The sequence below is a fragment of the Perognathus longimembris genome, chromosome 15 (assembly GCF_023159225.1).
Source record: "Perognathus longimembris pacificus isolate PPM17 chromosome 15, ASM2315922v1, whole genome shotgun sequence".
Classification (NCBI taxonomy): domain Eukaryota; kingdom Metazoa; phylum Chordata; class Mammalia; order Rodentia; family Heteromyidae; genus Perognathus; species Perognathus longimembris.
In genome coordinates, this window is record NC_063175.1 from 3,098,774 (window position 1) to 3,121,003 (window position 22,230).

The 22,230-nt window shown below is 38.5% G+C and overlaps 2 protein-coding genes across 6 annotated transcripts in view; one reads left to right on the forward strand and one right to left on the reverse strand.

The window, feature by feature from the left end:
- Positions 1-19,291, reverse strand: part of Mettl4 (methyltransferase 4, N6-adenosine) — a 34,314-nt gene extending 15,023 nt beyond the window's left edge. Inside the window, exons 1-5 of one of the 4 annotated variants that reach the window (XM_048363679.1) lie at positions 19,004-19,291; positions 15,805-16,601; positions 13,633-13,695; positions 11,663-11,708; positions 10,818-10,887 (exon numbers count right to left, since the gene is read on the reverse strand). In XM_048363679.1, the coding sequence (XP_048219636.1) occupies positions 10,818-10,887; positions 11,663-11,708; positions 13,633-13,695; positions 15,805-16,200 (575 nt within the window). In that variant the 5' untranslated portion in view covers positions 16,201-16,601; positions 19,004-19,291. Of the gene's footprint in view, positions 1-10,817; positions 10,888-11,335; positions 11,709-13,632; positions 13,696-15,804; positions 16,602-18,488; positions 18,573-19,003 lie in introns of those variants that run through there. The other 3 variants (XM_048363678.1, XM_048363675.1, XM_048363677.1) reach the window with 3 other exon arrangements.
- Positions 19,292-19,391: 100 nt separating this feature from the next.
- Ndc80 (NDC80 kinetochore complex component) overlaps positions 19,392-22,230 on the forward strand; it is a 42,519-nt gene continuing 39,680 nt past the window's right edge. For both annotated transcript variants that reach the window (XR_007213442.1, XM_048363674.1), the window contains exons 1-2: positions 19,392-19,527; positions 21,336-21,448. Coding sequence is in view for 1 of the 2 variants with exons in the window: in XM_048363674.1 (XP_048219631.1) it covers positions 21,345-21,448 (104 nt within the window). In the remaining variant the exon portion in view is untranslated. The remainder of the gene's footprint in view (positions 19,528-21,335; positions 21,449-22,230) is intronic.

Genomic DNA, 22,230 nt, shown 5'->3' on the forward strand with positions numbered 1-22,230 from the left:
CCACCCACAGATCAACAGATGCGCAAATCACAAAGAGATATATTTCGTCAAAGGGCAAGCCAACTCGCCAGCTCCAAAAATCAGCACGACTGAAGAGGAGATGGAGAATAAAAAAACAACTGAAGCCATGTTAGTAGAAATGATGGAAAGCCTCAGAAACAAAATCAGAAAACAATTCCAGGAGTTTAGAGTGGAAGTCTCGAAGGACATCCAGGAAGCCAAGAAAGAAATGGAAGCAAAAATGGATACAATACAAACCACCATTAAAGAAGACCTTAACAGGGGCTGGGGATATAGCCTAGTGGCAAGAGTGCCTGCCTCGGATACACGAGGCCCTAGGTTCGATTCCCCAGCACCACATATGCAGAAAACGGCCAGAAGCGGCGCTGTGGCTCAAGTGGCAGAGTGCTAGCCTTGAGCGGGAAGAAGCCAGGGACAGTGCTCAGGCCCTGAGTCCAAGGCCCAGGACTGGCCAAAAAAAAAAAAAAAAAAAAGACCTTAACATCCTAAAAAGTGAAATGCAAGAAAAAAAATAGATTTAAAATACAACTCTTTAAAGGAAGAAATTTCCACGATCAAAGCTGATCTGGCAACCATAAATAGCACTCTGACATCCATAAACTCCATAATTGAATCCATAGCGCAAAGAATTGACCATATGGAATCCAGAATCTCTCTCGGACGATGATGCAGCCGATAAAAACCAGAAAATTACCACACTCCAAGAAATGGTAAAGCTCCAGAGCAGACTAATCCAGGAGCTAGTGGACAAAGACAAGAGATATAATGTGCACATAATTGGAATAGAAGAAGGAGCCGAATACCAGAGCAGAGGGCTTCAACATATTTTCAATAAAGTTATTGCAGAAAACTTCCCCAATCTCACAATGTACCTCACCCAGGTAACCGAAGCCGATAGGACACCTGGCAGACCAGACCCAAGAAAATCCTCACCCAGGCACATAATAATTAAGACTACAGATCTCAAGAATAAAGAGCAAATTCTGAATGCAGCCAAAGCAAAGAAAGACATTTATTACAATGGGAAAAGGGTTCGAATAACAGCAGACCTCTCCACACAAACCTACCCCGCGCGAAGAGAATGGAAGAACACCATCCAAGTCCTACAGGCCAACAACTGCCAACCTAGAATAAAATATCCAGCCAAGCTGGAGTTCATATTCAAGGGGAAAACCAGATCTTTCCATAGCAAAGAGGATCTAAAGGAGTATGTGAATAAAAAACCAGCCCTATAGCGAATTCTAAGAGGGGAATCCCACCCAACAGAAATCATACAGGACACACAGACAGAAACAGAAAGAAACTACAATAGCCAGGGCCCAACAGAAAGAGCAGCTCACTAAAGACAAGGAAAAAAAAAAAAGTGGGAAAACAGCCCAAAAAGAAAATGGAAGGAGAAAAAACACTCTTATCCTTGATCTCTTTAAATATAAACGGTATAAACTCTCCAATAAAGAGGAGCAGACTGGCAGAATGGATCCGCAAACGAAAAGTTGCCATCTGTTGTCTACAAGAGACCCACCTTACAGCAGGGACAAAAACAGGCTCCAAATGAAAGGATGGAGCAAGATCATCCAAGCAAACGCACCTACCAAAATGGCAGGAGTAGCCATCCTGATCTCAGACAAGTTGGACTTCTCATTAAAATCAACTCAAAAAGACAAAGAAGGTCACTACATTTTAATACAAGGAAAAATCCAGAATCAAGACATCACAGTGAAAAACGTATACTCACCAAACAAAAGAGGCCCTACATATGTCAAGCAAATTCTCAAAGAACTACACAACAAGATAGACCCAAACACAATCATAGTGGGTGACTTTAATACCCCACTCTGTCCAAGAGACAGATCCAACACCCAGAGGATTAGCAAAGGAGCTGAGGACCTAAGTAACACCATATCCCAAATGGATCTGAGAGATCTATACAGAACCTTCCACCCTAGAGAGACCCTATACACCTTCTTCTCAGCAGCCCATGGATCATATTCCAAAATAGATCATGTCATAGCCTACACAAAGAACCTCAGCAAATACAAAAGTATTGACGTCATCCCATGTATTATATCTGACCACAGTGGATTAAAGGTAACCCTCAATAACAACGGTTACCACAGAGGCTATACACATTCTTGGAGGCTAAACCCCACACTGTTATCCAACACTTAGGCCACAGACCAAATTAAAGATGAAAACAACGAATTCATAAGCCACAATGACAATGAAAATACATCACAAAAAAACCTATGGGACAGAGCTAAGGCAGTACTGAGGGGCAAGATCATTGCCCTCAGCACTCACATTAAAAGAATGGAAGCAGAGCAGGTGAATAACCTCACGATGAAACTAAAACAATTGGAGAAACAAGAAATGACTGAATCTAAAATGACTAGGAGGAGAGAGATCACAAAGATTAAAGAGGAGATAAATCTGATTCAAAATAGAAAGACCATTCAACAAATAAATAAGACTAAAAGCTGGTTCTTTGAGAAAATAAATAAAATTGACAAACCCCTCGCAAGACTGAATAAAAAAGAAGAGAAGAGACTCAAATACATAAAATCAGGGACTCCACAGGAAAAATTACAAGTACACACGATACTCAAACAATCATAAGGAACTATTTCCAGAACCTCTACTCACTGAAAAACAATAATTTTACAGAAATGGATCAATTCTTAGAGAAGTAGAACTCCCCAAACTGAACCAAGAAGAAATAAATCAACTAAATAAACCAATAACTTACAGCAAGATACAGGGGGTAATCAAGAACCTCCCAATAAAGAAAAGCCCAGGCCCAGATGGATTCACCAACGAATTATACAAAACCTTTAGTGAGGAGCTAATACCAATACTCCTCAAATTCTTCCACGAAATAGAAACAGAGGGAAAAATCCCAAACTAATTCTATGAAGCTAATATCATACTCATTCCAAAACCAGGCAAAGACCCAACAAAAAAAAGAACTACAGACTAATGAACTAATGAACACAGACGCAAAGCTCCTCAATAAAATATTAGCTAACAAGATCCAGAAACTGATCAAGAAAATTATACATCAGGACCAAGTGGGCTTAATCCCACAGTCACAAGGATGATTCAACATCCGTAAATCAATGTAATTCACCACATAAACAGAACTAAAATCAAGAATCACATTGTTATCTCAGTCGATGCCCAAAAAGCCTTTGACAAAATACAACATCCATACTTATTAAAAGCTCTGGAGAGAACAGGAATAGATGGAATATTCCTCAAAACAATAAAAGCCACATACAACAGACCAACTGCTAACATCATATTAAATGGAGAGAAACTTAAAAATCATTCCCCCTAAACTCAGGAACAAGACAAGGATGCCCACTCTCCCCATTTCTTTTCAACATAGTGCTGGAATCCCTAGCCATAGCAATAAGGCAAGAGGAGGACATCAAAGAGATCCTCATCGGCAAAGAAGAAATCAAGCTAACACTATTGGCAGACTACATGACCTTTTATCTGAAGGACCCAAAAAACTCAGTCCCCAAACTCCTACACCTAATAAACCATTTTGGCAAAGTAGCAGGATACAAAATCAATTCACAAAAGTGAGCAAGACAAGCCTAGAACACAGAAAACAAAGGGGCATGATCTCCCTGATATATGACTGTTAAGATGGGGTGAGAGAGAGACAGTAGAGGCCTGGTCTGGCAAACCAAAAACCTCTTGTCAATTGGTATTTCCCACAGGTTTGGGTCAGTGACCCTACATTATGTAACTAAAACCAAACAACTACTCAACATATAAAGTTCAAAATTGACCTCTTAGTGGATCACAATAGCTCAAAAGCTATGTATGTACATTCATATAAGACTATTGTCGACATATTGTCTATTGTCGACATTACATTTAAAGCCCTAGGCAAATTTTCTTGGGCTTGGCCACGTGGCTACTGTATATGTTCTTGATACATTTTGTATTGTATATATGTCTACCTGACCTAGAGAAGGGAAAGAAAAACAGGGCGTAAGATATCACAAGAAATGTACACTGCCTTACTATGTAACTGTACCATTTTTCCACAACACCTTATCAAAAAATTTTTGTTTAATTAATAAATAATTTTTTTAGGGCTAGGGATATGGCCTAGTGGTGAGAGAGCTTGCCTCGTATACATGAGGCCCTGGGTTCGATTCCCCAGCACCACATATACAGAAAACGGCCAGAAGTGGCGCTGTGGCTCAAGTGGCAGAGTGCTAGCCTTGAGCAAAAAGGAAGCCAGGGACAGTGCTCAGGCCCTGAGTCCAAGGCCCAGGACTGGCCAAATAAATAAATAAATAAATAAATAATTTTTTTAAGAAAGACTATTGTCAACATACTGTCTATTGTAGACATTACATTTAAAGACTTAGGCGAATTTTCTTTGGCGTAGGCCACGTGGCTACTGTATATGTTCTTGGTACATTGTGTATTGTATATATGTCTTCCTGACCTAGGGAAGGGAAATAAAAACACGGTGTAAGATAACACAAGAAATGTACATACTGCCCTACTATGTAACTGTAACCCTTTTGCACAACACCTTGTCAAAAAAAATTGTTTAATAAATAAATTTTTTTAAAAGCTATGTATGTACATTCATATAAGACTACTGTCGACATATTGTCTAATGTCGACATTACATTTAAAGCACTAGGCGAATTTTCTTGGGCATAGGCCACGTGGCTACTGTATATGTTTGGTACATTGTGTATTGTATATATGTCTACACACCAAACACAGGAGCACCCAACTTCATCAAACAAACACTACTGACTCGAAAAACACTCATAGACAAAGACACATTGATGGTTGGAGACTTTAACACTTCACTGTCACCTCTGGACAGATCAACACACCAAAAACTGAACAAAGAACCACAGAACTAAACAACTGCATAGACCAACTAGACTTAACCGACATCTACAGAATATTCCATCCAGCAACACCAGAATACACATTCTTTTCATCAGCACATAGAATATTCTCCAAATTAGATCACATCTTAGGACACAAAGAAAATCTGTACAAATTTAGAAGTATCAAAACCATTCCCAGCATTCTCTCAGACCACGGAATAAAATTAGATATCAACTCAAACAGCCATCACAGAAAATCCTACAATTCATGGAGACTAAACAAGACACTGCTGAACCATCAGTGGGTCATTGAAGAACTTAGAACAGAAATTCAAATGTTTATGTATTTCAACCAAGATGAGTACACAAAGTACCAGCTCATTTGGGACACAGTAAAGGCAGTACTCAGAGGAAAATTTATATCTCTGATGCCTACACCAACAAAATGGAGAAAAAGCTACTCAAAAACTTAAGGAAGCACCTTAATCTCCTCGAAAGAGAACAACAAGCCAAACCTGAAGTCAATAGATTGAAGCAAATAATTAAAATCAAATCAGAATTAAATGAATTAGAGACAAAAAAAAATCAAAAGAATCAACAAAACAAAGAGTTGGTTCTTTGAAAAAAATTAACAAGGTAGACAGACCCCTAGCAAACCTGACCAAAAAAAGAAGGCAGCACACCCAAATTAACAAGATCAGAGATGAAACAGTTAACATCACCACAGAAACAACCAAAATTCAGAACACAATAAGGGACTCTTTTGCAAACCTTTATGCCAACAAATTCGAGAACCTGGAAGAAATGGATGATTTCCTAGAAAAAATTGATATCCCCAAACTCAACCATGAAGATTTAAACCTTCTAAACAGACCCATTTCCAGCATTGAAATAGAAATGATAATAAGTGATCTCCCAGCCAAGAAAACCTCAGGTACAGTCGGATTCACAGCAGAATTCTACAAGGCCTTCAAAACAGAACTCACACCAATATTTCTCAAACTTTTCAATCAAATTTAAAGAGACACATTCTATGAAGCCAGTATAACCCTCATCCCAAAATCAGGCAAGGACTCATCACGGAAAGAGAACTATAGACCGATTTCCCTGATGAACATAGATGCAAAAATTCTCCACAAAATTCTGCACAATCGACTTCAACAGGTCATCAAAAAAATCATACACCATGATCAAACTGGATTCATCCCAGGGATGCAAAGTTGGTTCAATATATGCAAGTCAATTAATGTAATCCACCACATCAACCGGAGCAAGGTAAAAAACCACATGGTTGTATCTCTGGATGCAGAAAAGACGTTTGAAAAAATCCAGCACCCATTTATGCTAAAAGCCCTGGAAAAACTGGGATTCCAGGGAACACTCCTGAATATAATAAATGCAGTTTATGACAAACCAACAGCAAGCATAATTCTAAATGGTTAAAAACTAAAGCCATTCCTTTAAAATCAGAAGCATGACAGGGATGTCTGCTCTCTCCTCTCCTCTTCAACATAGTACTAGAATTCCTATCCAGAGCAATTAGGCAAGAAGAAAATATAAAGGGGATCTAAATAGGAAAAGATGAAGCTAAACTTTCTCTCTTTGCAGACAACATGATCCTATACCTAAAGAACTCCATAGACTCTACTCCCAAGCTAGTAGAGCTGATCCAAAACTTTGGCAAAGTTGCAGGATATAAAATAAACCCTCAAAAATCAATGGCCTTTCTATATGCTAATGACCCGAATGCCGAGGCTGAAATCAGGAATGCAACTCCTTTTGCAATAGCCTCAAAAAAACATAAAATACCTAGGAATAACCTTAGCCAAAGAAGTGAAAGACCTCTATGATGAGAACTTTAAAAACATGAAAAATGAAATTAAGGCAGAACTAAGGAAATGGAAAAACCTCCCATGCTCCTGGGTCGGGAGGATTAATATAATCAAAATGGCAATATTGCCAAAGGCGATCTACAAATTCAATGCAATACCCATTAATATTCCAACACCATTTTTTAATGAAATAGAGGAAGCAATCCAGAAATTCATATGGAACAATAAATGACCCAGAATAGCAAAAACAATCCTAAGCAGAAAGAACAGTGCTGGAGGAATTACAATACCAAACTTCAAGCTGTATTATAAAGCTATAGTAATAAAAACAACTTGGTATTGGCACCGGAACAGGCCTGAAGACCAATAGAACAAAACTGAAGACCCAGAAATGAACCCACAGAACTATGCCTACTTAATCTTTGGTAAAGGAGCTAAAAAAAAAAAAAAAAATAGGATGGAAGAAAGATAACCTCTTTAACAAATTGTGCTGGAAAAACTGGCTCAACACATGCAACAAACTAAAACTAGACCCTTATATATCACACTGCACCAAAATCAATTCCAAATAGATCAAAGACCTAGAAATTAAAACAGATACCCTGAAAACACTAAAGGAAGGAGTAGGAGAAACACTTGGGCTCCTTAGCACAGGACAGAACTTCCTTAACAAAGACCCAGAAATAATCAAAGAAAGGATGGACAAATGGGACTGCATCAAACTGCAGCACTTCTGCAGGGCAAAGGACATAGCTCCCAAGATAAACAGAAAGCCCACAGATTGGGAGAAGATCTTTACCGACCATACAACGGACAAAGGCCTCATATCTAAAATATATGCAGAACTAAAAAAATTACATTCCTCCAAAACAAAACCGCAAAAAACCAATAGCCCCCTCAACAAGTGGGCTAAAGACTTAAAAAGAGACTCCTCTGATAAGGAAATGTGAATGGCCAAGAGATATATGAAAAAGTGCTCTACATCACTGGCCATAAAAGAAATGCAAATCAGGGCTGGGGATATAGCCTAGTGGTAAGAGTGCCTGCCTCGGATACACGAGGCCCTGGGTTCGATTCCCCAGCACCACATATACAGAAAACGGCCAGAAGCGGCGCTGTGGCTCAAGTGGCAGAGTGCTAGCCTTGAGCGGGAAGAAGCCAGGGACAGTGCTCAGGCCCTGAGTCCAAGGCCCAGGACTGGCCAAAAAAAAAAAAAAAAAAAAAGAAATGCAAATCAAAACAACATTGAGATTCCATCTCACCCCAGTAAGAATGTCCTATATCAAGAAAACTAACAATAATAAATGTTGGAGGGGACGTGGCCAAAAGGGAACCCTACTTCATTGTTGGTGGGAATGTAAACTGGTTCAGCCACTCTGGCAAACGGTATGGAGATTCCTCAGAAGGCTAAACATAGAGCTCCCCTATGACCCAGCAGCCCCACTTTTGGGCATCTACCCAAAAGACCACAAACAAGAACACACTAAAGCAACCAGCACAACAATGTTCATCGCAGCACAATTTGTCATAGCTAAAATATGGGACCAACCCAGATGCCTCTCAGTAGACGAATGGATCAGGAAAATGTGGTACATATACACAATGGAATTTTATGCCTCTATCAGAAAGAATGGCATTGCCCCATTTGTAAGGAAATGGAAGGACTTGGAAAAAGTTATACTAAGTGAAGTGAGCCAAACCCAAAGAAACATGGACTCTATGGTCTCCCTTATAGGGAATAATTAGCAAAGGTTTAGGCTGAGGATCACAAGAGCCCGATAGCTATGCCCTTATGAATGCATAAGATGACGCTAAGTTTCCATGTTATTATGGAAACGACTGTTATATCACTGTTGTAATTATTTTCAACATGCCATGTTGAAACCATAGCTTCTATTGTTGATGATCCTCTTGTATCCCCTTCCTGTGGATGTACCTGCACTATCACTTTATCTTATCTGAGTACATTGGAAACTGTGTATACTGATATTAGAACTAGGAAAGTGAAAGGGAATACCAAAATCAAGACACGGGATAAAAAGACAAACGACTACAAAAGCAATGCTTGCAAAACTGTTTAGTGTAAACCAACTAAACAAGTCATGGGGGGAAAGGGAAAGAGGAAGGAGGGAGGGGGAAATGAGGGCGGAAGTAACAAACAGTAAAAGAAATGTATCCAATGCCTAATGTATGAAATGTAACCTCTCTGTACATCACTTTGACAATAAAATAAATAAATAAATAAATAAATAAAACATGAATAATGATATGAAAAAAAAAAAGATCTCTCTACTTCAACAATGCAAACTTTCCATTATTCTGGGCAATTTCAAAACACAATCCATCAGGTACACACCTCAGCTACTATTCACCTAAACAAACAATTTATCCCGTGTCAAGAATCTATTTCAAAGTCATACCTAAATCATTCATACTTGTCCAGTCTCTGAAAGAATAAGCTTGACTCTCTGACTGTAACTTCCTGTGTCTCATCTATTCTCTTCATATGAAAGCATATAGTTCCCCATTGCTCTATGTTACCGAGTTTATCAGTTTCTTTTTTGTTTTTTAAATTAATTTATTTTATTGTTATATAGGTGGTGTACAGAGGGATTAAAATTACATGAGTCCGGTAATGAGTGTCTTATGTTCCCTCATTTTCTCCCAGTCCCTCCCTCCCATCTCTACCCATAAGCTGTATAGTTCACTTTCACCAATGACTGCTGAGCTCTACTACTGTACTTTTTAAATCCTTTTCCTCAAGTTCTGTGCCCCTCCACCATCCTAAACATATACATGTGAATATACCATACATAAGATAAAGACAGGGGCTGGGGATATAGCCTAGTGGCAAGAGTGCCTGCCTCGGATACACGAGGCCGTAGGTTCGATTCCCCAGCACCACATATACAGAAAACGGCCAGAAGCGGCGCTGTGGCTCAAGTGGCAGAGTGCTAGCCTTGAGCGGGAAGAAGCCAGGGACAGTGCTCAGGCCCTGAGTCCAAGGCCCAGGACTGGCCAAAAAAAAAAAAAAAAGATAAAGACAGACTCATCAAAAACCAAAAATTAAAGAAAGAAAAGGCCTGTTGTTTACATATCTTGGAGTTCATATATATATATGTATGTGTATGTATGTGTATGTGTGTGTGTGTTTGTGTGTGTGTTAGACATTCACATTTGAGATTCTCTCTTAAGAATGTCCTCTTTTGGTCTCACTGCATGTGAGTATCCAAAATCCTGTATAATTTATCACATCCCAGTGCATTTTAGATGTATTTTCCACATTTTTTTTATTTCTTTATTGTCAAAGTGATGCACAGAGGGGTTAGTTTCATACATTTCTTTTTTTTTTTTCATTTCTTTATTGTGAAAGTGATGTACATTAAAAAAAAGAAAGTGATGTACAGAGGGGTTACAGTTTCATATGTAAGGCAGTGAGCATATTCTTATCCAACTTGTTACCTCCTCCCTCATTTTCCCCCACCCAGTACTGGCACAAAAAAAATACAAATGTAAGAATGAATCTGTAAACAATTATTAAGTAAAATTAGAAATAGTCTAGCACATAGTTCTAAATTTTAGAATCTGGGGGCTGGGGATATGGCCTAGTGGCAAGAGTGTTTGCCTCGTATACATGAAGCCCTGGGTTCGATTCCCCAGCACCACATATATGGAAAATGGCCAAAAGTGGCGCTGTGGCTCAAGTGGCAAAGTGCTTGTGTTGAGCAAAAAGAAGGCAGGGACAGTGCTCAGGCCCTGAGTGAGTCCAAGGCCCAGGACTGGTAAAAAAATAAATAAATAAATAAAATTAAATAAATAAATAAACAAATTTTAGAATTTGATAACAAAAGCAGGAAAAATAATGTCCTTTGGTGTACAGAAGTAACCTCAGCAATTAATAAATACATATGTACATTACTATTGACTATATAATAACAGTTCAAGAAAATTAAAATTTTAAAACCATTCAAAGTATTTTAGCCTTTTTTGATAACCTACATCATAAAGTTAAGTGTATTAAACAAGAATATACAAAAGACTATAGGTTATAGAAAGCATATTTAATAGATAAATCATCTCTACTTACCTGTTACTTCTTTTAACTGACTTATTTTGCCATGGTGGATCAATCACAATTACATCAAATTTTTTCCTACCTAAAATCAAAGACATAATTTCAAAAATATCGTCTGCATGTGATCACTTTAAAAACTAAATACAAAGGCTAGGGGTATGGCTCAAGTGGTAGAATATCTATCGAGTAAATAGAAGACCTTGAGTTAAAACCTCAATACTTTCAAAAAGGAAATAGGTACATAGAAAGAAAGAGAGAGGAGGATAGATAGACAGAAAGATAAGTAGACAGACAGACAGACACTAAAGGAGGATTGGGGATATAGCTCAGTAGTAGTATATTTTTAATACGTATGAAGGAGCCCATATGTTCAAACTCCAGAATCTGAAAACAATAAATGTTGGCCCTAATTCAAAATTTAGCTGTCTCTAACTTATGTGATCATCAAGATATTACTTTTTACTAATAACAAACATAATTTGATACTACAAAAATATCTTGTACTAATGATAAGCATAGTAATTACTTACAGTTCAGAAGTGGCTGCATACAAGAAATATCAGACAAAAGAAAACTGCTTTTTGGTGGCAGCAGGTATTTCTGTCCCATTAAAGTAATCATTTTTGAGAAGCTAGATTTGTTTTCAACAACCCGTGAAAACAAATCCTGCTCTGTAACAGAAGTATCATCTTCCATTAATTGTAATGTCTGAAGTTCCATATTATTCAGAGAAGGCAAATGCTTTGCCATTTCACATAGTTCAGACAAACTGCAGGTCTCAAGGGGTAAAATAATGGGTTCACCACTACACTTGTCTCGATTTTCAACAAGTGAATAAAGAAAACCACTTCTGACACCTTCTTGGATTAACTGTAAAGATCCATCCAAAAGCAGTTCTCGGATCTGAAAGAAAATTTGTTAAAAGTATGTTTTAAAAATCACTAAAATGTCTTCTAAATAATAAAATTACTACTGAGCTTTGAATATCTAAATTTATAAGCTAAAATCAATATTCATAATTCTTACAGTAATTTTCTACTACAATGAGATACATGGTATATTTATGAATTATTGCTTCTGAATTGTGGAACAAAACAGATGTTACTTCATTCACAAATAACCCAACAATATATGAAAAGTATGTCCTTAAAAATATCTAAGACAGGGCTGGGGATATGGCATAGTGGCAAGAGTGCTTGCCTCCTAAACATGAAGCCCTAGGCTCAACTCCCCAGCACCACATATACAGAAAATGGCCAGAAGTGGCGCTGTGACTGAAGTAGCAGAGTGTTAGCCTTGAGCAAAAAGAAGCCAGGGACAGTGCTCAGGCCCTGAGTCCAAGCCCCAGGACTGGGGAAAAAAAAAAAATGGTAGACTGTTTGTCTCGTATACATGAAGCCCTGACTTCAATTCCTCAGCCCCACCTCTATAGAAAAAGCCTCTGTCAAGGGTGCTATGGCTCAAGTGGTAGAGTGCTAACCTTAAGCAAAAAGAAGCCAGGGACAGTCCTCAGGCCCCGAGTTCAAGCCCCAAGAATGGCCAAAAATATATACATAAATATACCTCACAGAGGATCACAATAGCTCAACAGCTATGTACATATGTTATATAAGATGAGGCTAAGCAAAATGAACTCCCAAGAGATGCACACAGGAGGATTTTATTGTTGTCGTTATGTTTAATGTACTAAATGAATTTCCTTTGGCGTACTCCCTGTGGTCACTGTATGTGATTTTGGTACACTGGATATTGTATATATGCTTATCTAAACTAGGGAAGGGAAAGTAAAATGAGGGAGGGTGTAACAAATAAGACAAGAAATGTACTCATTACCTTATTATGTAACTGTACTCCCTCTATACATCACCTTGTCAAAAATTTAATTTTTTTTAATAAATGAATAAATATCTCTAAGAGGAGCCGGGTGCTGGTGGCTAATGCCTGTATTCCTAGCAACTCAGGAGGATGAGGTCTGAGGATCGCAGTTCAAAGCCATCCTGAGCAGGAAAATCCATGAGACTCTTATCTCCAATTAACCACCAGAAAACTGGATGTGGTGCTGTGGCTCCAAGTGATAGAGCACTAGCCTTGAGGGAGTTCAAGCCCCATGTCTGACAAGAAAATACATCTAAGAGGAATTTGATAAAAATGGATATTCATATGCTAGTTAATAAAATAAGTCTCAGTAACTTTGAAAGGATTGAAATCACTAGACTATATTCTTAAATGCCAGTAGACAAATTTGAAATCAAGAACAAGAAGATACTAAGATAAACCCCAAATAGAAATTAAGATGTAACTTATCACATGCTTGGCATGTGGGAGGTCCTGGGTTCAAACCTCAGCACCACAAAAACTAATTTAAAAAAAAAAAAGAAAGATAACTGGTTTAAACTTTATTATAAAGGCAAAGGTAAATTCTAACTCTGATCAAAATGATTCCTTGAACCTGGATACCAGTGGGCCCACACCTTTAATCCTAACTACTCAGGAGGCTGAGAGCAGAGGATCACACAGTTCAGAGAAAGTCCAGGCAGAAAATTCTTTAAGAATCTATCTTGAATAAACCATCAAAATGTTGGACTGGAAGTATGACTCAAGTGGTAGAGCACTACCTGAGTAAAAAAAAAAAACTGGGCAAAGAACATGAGGCCCTAAATTCAAGCCATGAGGTAGCAGCACGCGCACGCGTGTGCACACACACGCACGCACGCATACATGCACGCACGCACACACACCTTGATTTTTAAGAACATCCTTATATTGTCCATTTTTATACTAATTCACATTAATCTTGCAATGTTATTAATGAACATTTTATAGCTACCTTTCTATGATACTCCATAGCATCCAATTCACCGTGATTGAAAGGAACACATCTTTTACGCTTCTAAAGAATAAATTACAGAGAAAAAGTTACATTGCCATCTGTCAGACATTAACACTTCTAAGCATGTATTTCTTTTTTTTTCATAGTATCTTTTTTTTATCTTCAAACATTTTCTATATTGTGTATCTATCTCTAGTAGGTACTTATTTCTACTAAGGTCAAAATCAATGCAAAGGATACAGAAGTAAGGAGGTAAATTTTCCCCAAGGCAAAAGAAAAAAAAAAAAAGAGTTAATCTAGAAACTGGTTTTTTTTTTCCCTTTCTTTTTTTGCAGTACTGAGGTTTGAATTCAGGGCCTTAGGCTTCCTAAGCAGGCACTCTATCCATTGAGCCATGTTCTCAGCCCTAGTTAATATTCATTATATATGTTCATCTAATCTTTACATATTAATATAAAAATTCAACATGAGTAAAAAAATTAAAAAATAATGTCTACACCAAACTACAACTGCTTATTTGTCTGAATTAAGGGTACATTATCTACATTTTATTTTATTGAAATCTTACAGCACAATGTTGTCTTTTCTGCGCCTCACACATAATCAGTACATATTAGTTAAATACGTGCATGCGCGCACACACACACTAAAAAATTCACAACAATATTAGAAATCCTACTTTAGGTTCCTATAATAATGTAATAAAAATTATCTGCTATTTCCCTTAATTTTCAACATGCTTTCTAGCTCCTTTTCTATTCATCTGTAAGGTACATGAGGGCAGAGATTGCCTCATTATCCTGGAGAGAAGCACACTGACCTAGATGCTGGTGGCTCACCTGTAATGCTAGCTACCTAGGAGTCTTAGATTGTTGGGATAGCAGTTTGAGCCAGCTTAAGAAGAAAAAGGTTTTCAAGACTTCCACCTCCAGGCAAGAACTGGATATGGTGATGCATCCCTGTTATTCTAGCTACCAGGAAGTTTAACATAGGTGGATCATGCCCAGGGGCCCACTTGGGCAAGACCCTATCTCATTTATAAGCAAAAACCAGGATTGGAGTTGTAGTTCAATGGTAAGAGCACTGATCTAGATAGCATGAAACATGGAGTTAAAACCCCAGTATCACTCATGCACACATACGCAGAGGTCAGTGGATGAGTAATCAATGTTATTCCTATCACTAATAAAATAATAATGAAACTCATCTGAAACGGACTTTATATAATCAACTGTGAGCTCCTCAAATATATTGTTTTTGTTTTGTTTTTTTCTTGCCAGTCCTAGGCCTTGGACTCAGGGCCTGAGAACTATCCCTGGCTTCTTTTTGCTTGAGGCTAGCACTCTGCCACTTGAGCCAGAGTGCCCCTTCTGGCCATTTTCTATATATGTGGTGCTGAGGAATCGAACCCAGGGCTTCATGTTTATAAGGCAAGCACTCTTGCCACTAGGCCATATCCCCAACCCCCTAAAATATATTTTTTTATGTACTAAGGTATAGTTCAATCCTGTATGTCATTCTCAACTTTTAAAAGATGGGGCTGGGAATGTGGCTTAGAGGCATAGTGCTTACATGAGGCCTTGGGTTCAATACCTCAGTACAACATAAACAAAAAATACATAAAACTAATTAAAAGAATGTACCTATGTGTATATCCAAATAAGTTTAGTACTTGTAAACATATGTATACAAACATCTGTGTTCCAGACAAGTACATTTCCAAAGTTGCTTTCTGCCTTCATTAGTAGAAGCTTTTCAAAAACTATCACCTATTTTCAGACTTTAATTATGAATTTATCCCCAACAGATCTCCATAAACCTTCAAGACCCACTTACTGCTTTTAGCATTCTGCACAGAAAGAAACATGATCTTTAGTTTAAAAAATAAAAAGGTGTAAAACTTTTACTAATTAAATAGCTGAGCAGAACGGGTTTGGGGTTTGGTTTCATTTACAGAACATTCACTAATGAGCCAAACTTGCTTACTTTTAAAATATTAAATTTGGTGCTCTAGAATGGTAGAATCTTAGGATAGAGTTAAAAATTACTCAGGATATGGTAAAGCCTTCTTATGTTTCACTAGATTTGTTTATACTTAATAAACTACATATTTGATTTTCTCAATGAAAACTTTTTTCTTTACAAAATTATATATTTAAATCTTTCTACCTTCCCAACAACAGAAATGGAGATTTCTGTCTTAACACCATTCATTAGACTTTCTTCTTCATTGCTTTGTTGGTGTTTTTTGTGAACAGGTGCAGTTATATAAGGTTTGGTGACATTAAATAGTTCAGTTCGAAAGACATATTTTTCTGTGAACACTTCACAATTTCCTCCATCCTCATTCTCTGGCTTAGTGGTAGAGTCCAAAGCAGTACATGGAGCAGAGGCACCAAAACATGACAAAGAATCCATTTGAAGAGAATCAAAGTTGACAAAAGAAGGAGGCTTATTTTTGCTGCAATGAGGCTTGTGATGTTGATGACATTGGTAATTTATCTTGTTAATGAAAGAAAGGTGATCCAGTAACCACCCAGATGATAGCTGGTGTACCACAGACATATTCTTCCTTCAAGAACGTCTGAAAATGAAGTAAAACTGAACTCTGAATATCAAGTTCTTAAATAGTCCGTATTTCAGTAAACATGTACTTCATGCACATAGACAGATTTGATGTGCACAAAAGAGAATTTAGCATTCCTAAATGTTCATATATATAACAACTCTATGGAAAACTGCAATGTTTTCATATAAACTTTTCATTTCAGAGTTGATCATTCAAAATTTTTCATCCAACTTAGACAAGGAAGATTTTAACTTGCTATTATCTCAAATCTCAATAGGATCCTCCCTCTATCCTCTCATGTCTTCCATAACTTCTTGCTTTAGTTCTTGGATCTAGCCACTAGGTCCACATTCTTCAGGTATGGAAGTCAACAAATCCTTAAAAGGTTGAAAGTGTCCTGAAAAATCAGAGTAATACATTAGCTTTGTGAATTCCTCCTTTTTAAGGAGACAAACCTATGTAGGAGTTCTAGAATTTCAAGAGAAGTTATTAGTCAGCCTTTGATTTTTCTTTGTCACAGTATATCAGCCCATTGTCCAATATCATTGTTCTGTTATCCACAAATACATGCAGAGGAACAGGGTTAAAGAACTGGTCTAGTCAGCTCTTCCTATAATGGAGCATATGGACCTATGGGAATGTTGTGAATAAGTGTATACATCACAGCCCTGACATATTTGGCGTTTGATTGTATTTAATGTGTAGTGAACTTCTTTTGTAAACTGTTTTTGTTTTTTAATTTGCTTTCTGGAGATATGTTGAAGTCCCTTTCAGTCGCCTGTAAGGACACAAAAGCAGATTGAAACTCCATTTTAGCATGACAGAGTTAGAAATTTTCCTATTGTCAGCTATTTGTGTGACTGAGAATATGTATTTTTCTAATTCATGGTGATACAACATTACTAACTGGATAGGTAGTACTTAAATTTATTTATAAGATAGCACATTAAAGAGATTTATTTATTTAAAATTTTCTTATTTTAAAGGATATTCAGTTTAATTTTCACGTCTCAGATTGTGGGTAAAGAACTGTTAACAAATTTATGTTTGTCTCCTTTTCCTTCTTTAATTTTAAAGATAATTAAAATGAGCCAGGTGCTGGTGGCTCATGCCTGTAACCCTAGCTACTCAGGATGCTGAGATCTGAGGATCATGATTTGAAGCCAGCTCTGCCAGGAAAGTCTGTGAGACTCTTATCTCCAATTAAACCAACAAAAAGCTGGAAATGGAGCTGTGGCTCAAGTGGTAGAGCACTAGTCTTGGGAACAAAAGCTCAGCCCCATGACTGGCACCAAAAAAAAAGAAAAAGAAAAAAAAAGATTTTATAATGTCAGTGATTATCAGCAGTATGAATTTAAGGGGCTGGGGATATGGCCTAGTGGCAAAAGTGCTGGCCTTGTATACATGAAGCCCAACACCACATATATAGAAAACGGCGAGAAGTGGCACTGTGGCTGAAGTAGCAGTGTGCTAGCCTTGAGCAAAAGAAGAAGCCAGGGACAGTGCTCAGGCCCTGAGTCCAATCCCCAGGACTGGCCAAAACAAAACAAAACAAAACAAAAACAATATGAATTTAACTGTTTAATAATTTTGAGATTTGCTGACTTACATATATAATCTACATGTGTGTACATATAGATGTATGAAATCTACCCAAGTAAAATTTTCAGTTCAAATGAAAAAAAAAAAAAAAAAAGAACTGGTCTAGTCAGAACAAACTTAATTTTGACTAAAAATACTAAATCCACAAAGTGTCCATAACTCATGCCTGTAATCCTAGCTGAGGATGGGGATTAAAAACCAGCCCAGGCAGCAAAGCCCTTGAGACTCCTACTTATCTCAGATGAACTACCAAAACAGGTAAAAAAAATGAAGCTGTGGGTTAAGTAGTAGAGCACTATCTTTGAGAAAAAGGACTACAGGACTGCACCCAGGCCTTAGTTCAAGTCCCAAGACTATACCACCCCCCCCCCACCCCTACAAAAAAATCTAAACCCTAGCAAAAGCACAAGGTTAAGGGCCCAGATCAATAATAGGTCTGAGCCACAGTCCCCAAGTAACTAACTAATCAGAACTTCCTAATCTTTTTTCAAAAGGTGGTTTACCATTCTCTAAACCTAATGTAGTGGAAATTTGAAAGAGTACAAATAAGAAGCAGTTCACAGAACAGTTAATATTCTCTAGATTCTATGACAATGGACAAGTTACTTGATCTCACTGAGCCTCACTCTCGTCGGAGATCATCCACGTGGAATGTGGTACACAATCCATAGCAATTTCTCACCCAAATGGCCAATGCTGCTATTGGTGACGCTGGTGGCCCTGAGCACCCCCTTCTTGGCGATCACGTGAGATGAAGAAACCCAGAAATGAGTAGTGAGATATAGAATTTTAGTTGGGGGGGGGGGGGGGGGGGGGGCGGGGAGGGACCTGAAATTCAGACAAGAGATTAATATGCCTCCAAATTACAATTCTAGTTAGTGACAAATTGCTACAGGACTTCGGCTATCTCAACTTTATGCTCAGAGATCTCCTACTACTTTACAGGAAATGGACAGTGCCTGGCTGTGGGTTCAAATTCTGAGAAACGTTAGATAACAAAACAACAGTATTGGCACCGTTTTTGCCTCACAGCAACCCAGGGCCACTTCCCCTAGGCTCCTCGGCCCGCCGCGGGCAATCCACCACTGGAGGGCCCTGAGAATCAGGAGAGCAGAGGGAATATTGACGGCGGCCTCGGAGGCGAGAAGCTCGGAACAGACACTGTGGCACAGCCACCACACTCTATAGCCACCTCACCTCGTCCACGGCAGGAAAAATGCACGCCGACTTCTCAGACTTCCTCACGGAAATAGCACAAACTAAACAGTCACCATTAAAAATAATAATACGGAGCCCATGGGCGCCGCCATATTACTGTACGGAAAAGGTGCTTAGAGCGTCCAGACCATTCCGCGGCGACCTGGGAGCTCTCGGGCCTTCAGTGCAACTTTCAAAAGACAGATTGAACCTGGCAGAGAGCAGAAGCTCACACTCGCAAAGCGACGCCACTTGTGCCCGCGAGACGGCGGGGCGGGGCGCGGCCCACAGGCTCACTTCCGGTGACGAAAGTCGTCGCGAATGAATGCTCACGTCGTGCGCGATGACGTCAGCGCCGACGGAGGAGGTGGGGTTGTTTTTTTTTTTTGTTTTAAATTCAAACCGCCGCCGGGAACTGGCTGAGGAAGTCGGCTCCATTTGGGCGGCTTCTCTGGTGTCTGACGGGAGGTAGTGCGGCTTACGGGAATTTGACCCCTGGATCTTGTCAGAAAACGGAAAGAAAGGTAAATAGTGACCCTGCGCTAAGTTTGCGAAGACAAAGCTGCTGTAGGAGGAGAAAGTGGTGGTGTGGTGGTGGTGTCCTGAGGGAGCTCGGGGCCGAGGCTTGCTGCCTTAGCCGAGTCCTCAGCATTTCTTTTGGAAAGGATTTCTCAAGAGACGAGGGAAGGGCCTCGACGACGCCAATGGCGAGGCGACAGGCTGGAGCGAGTTGAGAGAGAAGCGGGTGGGTAGGAAAGACTGGAACCCATCTGTTGTTAGGAGGTGTTGGCGTCTTAGCTGTAGCTGCGTACTTAGCGGCCTAGTAGAGATTATGTTTTGCCGGAAAGTCTGAATCATGAGAGTACATTTTAAGTGTTGAGAGCAGACAGCGCTGGAGAGTAGAGGAGATGAATAGGTAAGCAGGAAGGAGTATATTGAAAGAGAAGGACTAGCCAAAATTTTGGAGGGTTGCATATTACCTAAGGATAGAGTGATTGCCTAACAAGCCCAAAGTCCCAGATTGCAAACCTATATCCGCGAAAAAAGAAAATAATAATAAATAATAAAACAAGTGGAGTGAATGTAGTCAGTGTGGAAGACTAAGGGTTGCCCAGAGAGGTGAAAATCATCACAGATGTCCACTTCCTCTGGGTAGGAAGGGCAGAACTTGAGAAGGTTTGGAGAACAGGATCCAAAGATTCGTTAGAGTAGAAGTGAAAGGATTGAGGTGCTAATCATGTGTTTTGAAAATGGAAACCTGACCCCCAAGAAGGGAGGCATTAGTTTCAGTAAGTGAAGCAAATGTTAATACACAAGTTCAACCACAGTGGTAATTTTTCATCATTACAAAACTTGTTTGGATATTGCAAAGCTCATACTTATTTTCTTTTAAAGAGAATGAACTGTCCACACATATATTTAACATAGAAAACCATAGTATAGTAGGCACTGCACATCCCCCTTTCAAGAGTTCTTATGTTAATGAGGGTGTAAGATATCACAAGAAATGTATTCACTGCCTTATTATGTAACTGTACCCCATTTGCACAACACCTTGTCAATAAAATTTAATTTAAAAAAGTTCTTATGTTGTTTGACAGTGTGTTGTACATGGCCTAAAGATAAGGATAAAAATACTTGACTGCTTTATTTTGCGGCTTTATATTTGTGTTGGAATAATTTAAAGTGATTGTATATAAGACACTCAGGTACTTCTAGATCTAAATGTGCGCAGTTACAAAGTTTTAAATGTTACATTGTGCTGAAATAAAAATAAAACCAATTTTCTTTAAAAGGATAAAAAAGAAAATGGAAGCATGCTACAAATCATTTGAGGACTGGGTGGTTTATCCAAGGATAAACCTTGAAATTGTAAGCATAAGGACAGTAATTGAGTATAAAAAAGAGATTGATATTAAGAAAAGAAACGGAATAGTTCTCTTCCTTAAGAGGCATAAATAAGTGAGCATTTTAAAGAGAATAAAGAGAGCTTGAGGTAGTTCTTCTAAGGCTGTTTCTGACGTCACAGGTCATAGGGATATGGTCAGGGTTAATATTCAGGGATTTTGCTAGCTTGGGTACCTCTGAAAAGATAGGAATAATATTCATCTTTGTATCTTCTGCATTGACTAGTTCACTCCCTTATATATGATGTACCATTAGTAAATGTTTCTATGTATTGCATACTTGAAGTTACATTGGTATTCTATGCAAATGAAGTCTTGTATGTATGTGAGCAAGCAAAACACTGCTTTTTCCTTGAGTGTAAAGTTTTTGCTTAATATACTGTTTACCTGTGGAACTTTTGCTAACACTAAATTCATGAATGTAGGTCATAAGAATGAAGCGCAGCAGTTCAATTTCTACTGGTGGTGCTGGCCGTCTCTCAATGCAGGAGTTGAGATCCTTGGACATGAATAAACAATGCCTTTATACCCCTCAAACGTAAGTGTCTTCCATACTTATTGTCTTAGGCAAAGAAATGATTTTTAAAAAATGGTTGATACAATTATGTAGTATGGCCAGGCACCAGTGGCATGCCTATAATTCCAGCTGCTCGGAAAGCTGAGATCTGAGGATCCCAGTTCAAATCTGACCTGGGCAGAAAAGTTCGTGAGACTCTTATTTCCAATAAACTACTCAGAAAAGACAGGAAGTGGTGCCTGTGGCTCAAGTGGTAGACAACTACCCTTGAAAAGAGGCCCAGGGACAGTGCGCAGGCTCTGGATTGAAGCCCCATGACCTGGAAAAACAAAAACAAAAAAGATATAGTATGATGGATCTCTGTTCCTAATTTGGGGAGTAAATGGAATCTAAAAGTGGTATCTCAGTTAAGTGTTAGGAATTTATCTATTTCATTTGTTCTATAAATTCTCAAAGTTAAGTGTTTGCTAGGCACCCTCTAAAAGGAATGTCCCCTTCAATACTTGCTCTCCTTTTTTTCTTATGTTCAAACAGGCTCTGTTGTCTAATGTTGAATTTACTAAAATGTTTTCTACTACCAAAGTCCTTAACCAAATCAAAGCAGTACTATTTGCTCTATTGATTAACTAAAAAGTGTAGCAGGAGCCTGCAGAACCCTGCTTCAAATTATTCCTTCAAAATTCACAGGGAAAGGTGCTAAGAGCTTGTTACCATAAACTGTAGTTTTTCTCCCTTAATGACATTCTTCTAGTTAACAGAAGGCTTTTTGTAAGCCCTTGTGGATCAGGGGCACTAATACCTAG